Source organism: Pithys albifrons, chromosome 28 (assembly GCF_047495875.1).
Source record: "Pithys albifrons albifrons isolate INPA30051 chromosome 28, PitAlb_v1, whole genome shotgun sequence".
NCBI lineage: Eukaryota > Metazoa > Chordata > Aves > Passeriformes > Thamnophilidae > Pithys > Pithys albifrons.
In genome coordinates this window covers 1,808,618-1,815,338 of record NC_092485.1, presented here as the reverse complement: position 1 = coordinate 1,815,338, position 6,721 = coordinate 1,808,618, and the positions used below count along the sequence as shown (strand labels likewise).

At 59.8% G+C, this 6,721-nt stretch overlaps 1 protein-coding gene across 1 annotated transcript; it reads left to right on the top strand.

Annotated features, from left to right (window-relative positions):
• Nucleotides 1-872: 872 nt before the first annotated feature.
• GPR37L1 (G protein-coupled receptor 37 like 1) lies at nt 873-6,370 on the top strand. The gene is made up of 2 exons (XM_071578863.1): nt 873-1,954; nt 5,087-6,370. The coding sequence occupies exons 1-2, from the start codon at nt 1,013-1,015 to the stop codon at nt 5,894-5,896; spliced, it is 1,752 nt and encodes a 583-aa protein (XP_071434964.1). The 5' UTR covers nt 873-1,012; the 3' UTR covers nt 5,897-6,370.
• Nucleotides 6,371-6,721: the final 351 nt, after the last annotated feature.

Below are 6,721 nucleotides of genomic sequence, written 5' to 3'. Positions count from 1 at the left end.
CGAGCTGCCTGCATGTCACAGGGCATGTCTGCAAAGGGGTCCCTGTCCCTCTGGTCCCACAGGCCTGGGAAAGAGGTGACAGCACAGGGAGGGTTAACAAGTAGGGGAATAGGAGACTAGGATAGAGGAGAAGAGGTGGATATGGGAAGAGGAGATGGAAACAGGGAAAGATGGTGTGTGGGAGACGGATGATGGGTCTGGGGGAGAGTCACAGACACAGGGATCAGGCACCCCAGTTCTTTTCAAACTGTTATTCTGGAGGGAACTCAGTAGGAAAAGCAGCAACAAACCTTGGGAGAACTGGGCCAGCAGATCTGACCCCTCAGCATGGCAAGAAGAATTACTTGGGACCACCTGGCCTTCCCCCTGCCAAGGGTAGCCCTGTCACCCCTCCAGCCCTGGGGACATGGTTCAGCCATTTGAGGTTGTCACTCCAGGCTGAGTGTGCAGAGGATGTGCCACACGGTGCCCAGTGCCAGACATGTCACATGGTGCCCAGTGCCAGACCTCAGGCCTCCTGAGTGCTGCCTGCTCCAGGGAGAGAGTGGGAGATCTCCCGTGGGATAAGCTGAGCTGAGCAGGCCATGCCCAGTGCCAAGTCGTGGGCATCCCTCATCTGGCTCATTCTGCAGGGATATTGGAGATGCTTGGGGATGTTGGGGAGTACTGGAAGATCTTGGGAGATATTGGGGGATGCTGGGGGTGTTGAGGGGTTTTGGGTGAAGTTGCAGGGTTCTTGAGGGATGCTGGGGAGATGTGAAGGGATGTTTGTGGATCCTGGGGCGGGGTTGGGGGATTCTGAGGGGTGTTTGGGGAATGCTGGGAAGATGCTGAGGAAGGTTTGGGGATGCTGGGGGATTTTTGGGGGATACTGAGAAATGTTTGGGGATGCTGAAGGATGTTGGGAGGATGCTGAGGAATGTCTGGGGTTGCTGGCCGACTTGTGGGGATATTGGTGGGATGCTGGGGAGCTGTTTGGGGATATTAGAGAGATGTTGAGGAATGCAGGGGGATGCTGGAGGGTGCGGAGCTGCCCAGCCTGGCCGCTGTCCCATCTCCCGGGCGGTGGGTGACCAGCAGAGGGCCCGGCTCCCCTCCAGCCGCCGCTTTATGCTGCCCAGCTCTCCCCGAGCGCCCAGAGCCGCGGCCGGAGCCGGACGGAGCGGCTGTGCCCGCACACAGCTCCCGTGCAGCCCCGGGGGCCGCGCTCGGGGCTGCGCCGCCTCCGCCACACGCGCTCCCGGAGGGTGCGGGGGACCATCGCGGGGGCACGATGGCTTTGCCAGCGCTTCTCCCCGTCCTGCTGCTGCTGCTGCCGGTCCCGGGAGCCGCGGGGGTGCGAAGCGGGGCTGGCACCGGCGGCACCCACCATGGGCAGGGTGAGGAGGATGGCAGGACCCTGCCCACGGTTTCCCGGGCCATCCCCGAGGTGCAGGTGATAGAGAGGCTGCGCCGCGGGACGGAGGAGGACTCCAAGTCGGTGCAGCAGTACGTGCCGGGGGTGCGGGTGGAGTTCCCGCGGCCCCTCAACTCTGCCAGCCTGTACCCCACCAGGGCACTGTTGCCCTCCAGCACAGACCCCTCGGAGCAGCAACCGGGCGTCCCCACGGACAGGGACAGGGCAGAGCCCCGAGCCAACCTCACCACTGTGTCCGACAAGCGGCTGCAAATCCAGAACCCCTTGTACCCGGTGACAGAGAACTCCTACAGTGCCTACGCCGTGATGTTCCTGTCCCTCATCGTCTTTGCCGTGGGCATCATCGGAAATCTCTCCGTGATGTGCATCGTGTGGCACAACTACTACATGAAGAGTGCCTGGAACTCCATCCTGGCCAGTCTGGCTTTCTGGGACTTCCTCATCCTCTTCTTCTGCCTACCTGTGGTCATCTTCAATGAGATCACCAAGAGGAGGCTGTTGGGGGACGTGTCCTGTCGCATTGTGCCCTTCATGGAGGTAAGGGGTGCACAGGGCCCTGGAGGGATCAAAGACTCAGCTCCTCTCTTCCCTCATGCCCTGGGGCAGCCTGTGCTGCTGGTGGCCTGGCATAAGGGTTGTGTGCCAGAGACCCCCATGGTGAGGCACAGCAAGGAGCTGAGGGACAGTCCCAATAGTGACCCTCCCTTTGCTCTGTCCCAGGCCATTCCTCAGGCTCTGCAACCAGCACCAGCTCTGCCAGGGCTGGGAGGTTGTGCAGCCAGCATGGCCACTTCTGTCCACAGGGTCCCTCCATTTGTGTGTTCCTGCTCCAGCCTGACCTCCCCAAGCCTGGGGGCTCAGCCCCACACTGTGCTGGCCCACAAACTGGCCATTGTGGGCTGCTGAGGATGGCCCTGGGGCAGGGGGCTGCAGGTGGGCAGCACCAGGATAGGACAACCCAGGAATAATGAGGTTTGGGACCTGAGATCAGTGTTTGTCCTCAAGCCTCATGTGACAGGTTGGCCATGCCTGGGGAGAGCCAGGCACACACTGAGAAGGTCACAGGGACTGTGGTGGCAGGAGATGGCAGAATGAACAAAAAATGCCCCAGGTGGCAGGGTGTGGAGTGTTCCTGGTCTTGCACTAGAAACAAACCCTTGCTGTGGACATCCTCAGGGAAGCTTGGGGTCCATCTGCAGCCTTGAGTGCCCATATGGGACAGACAGATCCAACCTGCCTGTTCTTATTCTGTGGGGTCAACACCCAGTTTATCAAATGGTACAAACACCTGGAACTGCTCAGGGACAGTGTCAGGTCGCTGGAGACCCTCTCAGGCTTGGTCAGACCAGATGGGGTTCAGAACCTGCCTGTCCCACAGAGCATTCACCCCAGACTTCAGGGGCCCCAACTGCTCTGTGCCCTGCTGGCAATGGGACAGTCACCTCCCTGTGCCCCACTGCCTTTGTGCAGGGTCACTGTCTCTTCACAGGGTCTCTGGTTGTGCACAGCCCTAGCAGGAGATTCCAGAAATGCCACTGGTCCTCTGGGTGCATGGTGATGGACCCACACCCTGGGTGTCTTGTTGGGCACAGCCCCAAACCTGCACAGCCCAGCCCAGCACAGGGATGTGGTGTTTTGCTGGGGGAGCTGTGCAGCACCCCCTGCTTTGCTCTGGCCCTGCCCAGCAGGCAGGAGCTGCTCCTTTCTGAATCCCAGCCCAGCCTCTCACTAAATGGTTTGCCCCATCCCTGCCCTCCAGCACAGGCTTCTGTTACTGCAGCTGAGTGGATTCAGAATTTGTCCAAGCAGGTTCAGTGCACTGGAGAAGGATGGGAAGGGCAGGGTGAGTCCCCAAAGCAGACCTCATCCAGAGGAAGATTTGCCATAAGCTTGTGGGCTCCCTGTCCCTCTCCCTGTGGGAGAACCCTGGGGGTGGCACCACCAGGCACAGGGATTCAGCTGCACCAGAGTGCTCCTGGGACAGCTCAGTCCTGGAAGAGGCAGGAAGGGGCAGGAATGATGGGATGGTGGTGCTGCTGGGGGATGAGCATGGCACAGACTGGGAGGCATGATCCTGGTGTGGGGGCAGAATCCAGCCCTGCACTGCCCTCCTGTCACTCAAAGCATGGGCAGAAAGAGGCTCCAGGGCTTCACCTGGGACTTGGTTGCAGGGAGCCTGGGTGGGAGCCACAGGCACACCAGAGACAAATCCCTGGTAAAGGGTCAGCCATGAGAGGGGAACCCGCCTGCAGACCAATGGTTCCTGTCCAGCAGGACCTTCAGTGGCTGAGAGCACTGGGCAGACTGTGAGGAGCACATCTCCTGGCCTTCACTTTGTAGCTGTTCCAATGCCCTGGGGATGGGCACACAGACAGGTTTGGGGAGCACAGCTGGCTATTTGGGCTCTTGGGGCCAGTCCATGTGCAGGGATGTGCTTGGGCTGACCAGTGGCACCAGCTGCATCCCTGCCAGGGCTCTGAAGAAGGATGCTCTGCAGGACCAAAGGGACCAGGAGAGACAGAAGAGCCTGTGAGAAGAGACAACAGCACAGCAGCACCAAGAGCTGTAGGGGCCAGTGAGGGAACTGGGTCAGTGTGCTGGGTGCTGCCTGTGGGGCAGAGCAGGGTGCTGGGTGCCACGGGGAGCTCTGGACTTTGGGCAGAGGAGCTGGGACATGTTGGGAATGGTGTTGGGTGCAAGATACTGGTGCTGGGGTGGTGTCCTGATGTTGCTGTGTTTGGGAAGATATTGCTGTGCATAACCAACAGTGCTGCTCAGTGCTGGCATCACCCTGGTCATCAGCTGCTGGAGGGACCAGCCCAGGACCCAGGAAAAGGCTGGGGGAGCCTAAAGGGCAGCGTTCCAGGCTGCTTACCAGGCACAACGTGGAGCCGTGGGACATTTCCTGAGTGCTGGGAAGGTCTTTCAGCACAGGGTGATGTTTGATGGCTTCGTGAGGCCAGGAATGGCCACAGCACTGGGAGCACCAGCATGTGACTCTGCCATTGTCCTGGCCAAGGGCTGTAGGACTTGGCTCCCAGCACTGGGGCTGGGACTGGGAATGCTGATCGTGACCCTCAGTGCCTGGCCAGTCCTCCCAGAGCCACAGCGATTCCTCTGCCTCCTTTGGCCTCCTCCTCTGGCAAAGGGGATGTTTTTCCTGCTATTCTCAATGCAGCGGAAATTGCCCCAAGCTGATTTGGGACAATGGCGCCTTCAATTCTCTTGGCCTGTCTGGGGAGAGCAGGGCAGGAACATGCCAGCATGGGGGGGCCTTGGGAACCCTGGGAAGGTGCTGGTGGGTGTGATGGTCCCTGCTTTTCCTCTGCAAGAACCATCTAGAACAGAGGAAGAGCCTGAGGGACAATCCTGCTGTTCCCACTATGGTTGGTTGGACGGACAGACATCCAGCAAAGCTTCTTCCTTCTGCAGCAAAGGGAGCTGGGCAAGGACTACAAGTCAGGGGACATATTTATCCACTGTCCTCTCAGGTGTCACAGAGAAGTGGCTCTAACCCTGAGATGCAGCCACAGGCTGTGACCTCCCTACAACCTTGAAGGAGGCATTGTGGTCTTGGGTAGCCAGGGGTTTGCCACAAGCCTGGTAGAGCCAACCTCCCAGGGATGTCCCTCCATCAGGGTTCACCTGTTCTGCCTCCTCCCTCACCAGGTATCATCACTGGGAGTCACCACCTTCAGCCTCTGCGCCCTGGGCATTGACAGGTTCCACGCAGCCACCAGCCCCCAAGCCAGCACCCGGCCCATCGAGCAGTGCCAGTCCATCATTGCCAAGCTGGCCGTCATCTGGGTGGGCTCCATGACACTGTCGGTGCCAGAGATCCTGCTCTGGCAGCTGGCACAGGACACGTCATCCGTGTCTGGTGTGGTGACAGAGTATTGCACCATGAAGCCCTCATCCAATCTGCCCGAGTCTGTCTACTCGCTGGTGCTCACCTACCAGAACGCTCGAATGTGGTGGTACTTCGGCTGCTACTTCTGCCTGCCCATCCTCTTCACCATCAGCTGCCAGCTGGTGACGCGCCGCATCCGTGGCACCGAGAAGAGCGAGTGCCGCGGCACCAAGCACGGCCAGTGCGAGAGTCACCTGAACTGCACCATCATCGCGCTGACCATCATCTACGGGCTCTGCACCACCCCCGAGAACGTCTGCAACATCGTGGTAGCCTACATGTCCCCTGAAATGTCCAAGCAGACCTTGGACCTGCTCAACCTCATCAACCAGTTCTTCCTGTTCTTCAAGTGCTCGGTGACACCTGTCCTGCTCCTGTGCCTCTGTCGTCCCCTGGGCCAGGCCTTCATGGACTGCTGCTGCTGCTGCTGCGAGGGCTGCGGCCCCGACACCACCTCCAGTGAGGACAGCGCTGACAGCAAGCTCAAAACCGAGATGTCCTCCTCCATCTTCTTCGACAAGCCCCGGGAGACCCCCCCACCCCTCCTGGCCCTTGGCACCCCATGCTAAGTGCCACTGGGGAGCTGTAGAGATCATTCCACCACCTCCTCCCAAGACCAAACGTTGTTTTGCCGTTAGTGCCCGTGTCTGGATGTGGAGCAAGCAGAAGAGATGGCTCAGGGGGCTGTGCCATGGGCTTCAAACCCAGCATTGGGCAGGTGGGGCTTGAAGCCCTGTGGCTACATCGATGACCTTCTTGCCTCTGCCCAAAGGCCAGCGAGGACATCAGCACCCTCCCATCCCAGCTGCCTGGTTGGGCTCCGTGGGGATGCTGCTCTGGAGATGGAGTTGTGTAGGAAAGGTCCCATCTGAAACCACAGATGGTGGCCATGGTGGCTCGCAGAGGACACAGCAAACACAAACTGCCCTCGTCCTGTCCCCTCCCCTCCTGCCAGCCCCTCCACAGTAGCAGAAGATCCCTGTGACTGTATCCCATGGATCCAAGCCGTGCCCTGTATGAGCTCAATAAACCAGTAACCTAGAGCACATTGTACCTTCAGCCACTAGCACTGCTGGGCTGAGCCCCAGCAGCCCCTTGGATGGCTCTTCCCTAAACCTGGGGGGCTCTAGGGTGGGCATGGACAGCTGAGGGGGCATGAGGACAGGGAAACAGCTGTGCCAGGGAGGGCAGCAGCTAGGGGAGATGAGGAAAGGCCCCTCTGCCCCTTCCCTCTGGGGTGATGGTGAGCAGTGCCGGTGCAAGGGTACCCCCTGAAGCATCAGTCTTGGGGTGGTTTGTAGGACTTTAACTGGTCTCAGTAAAGCCCATCCAACGCAGCACGGGGCTGTGGTGCCCCACAGCCTGCAAGGCAGCTGGTTCCCCCACCTACATTA

Coding starts and splice junctions, on each gene's coding strand:
- GPR37L1 (XM_071578863.1), top strand. CDS start 1,013: ATGCTGGAGGGTGCGGAGCTGCCCAGCCTGGCCGCTGTCCCATCTCCC. Junction 1,955..5,086: donor GCATTGTGCCCTTCATGGAG/GTAAGGGGTGCA, acceptor CTCCCTCACCAG/GTATCATCACTGGGAGTCAC.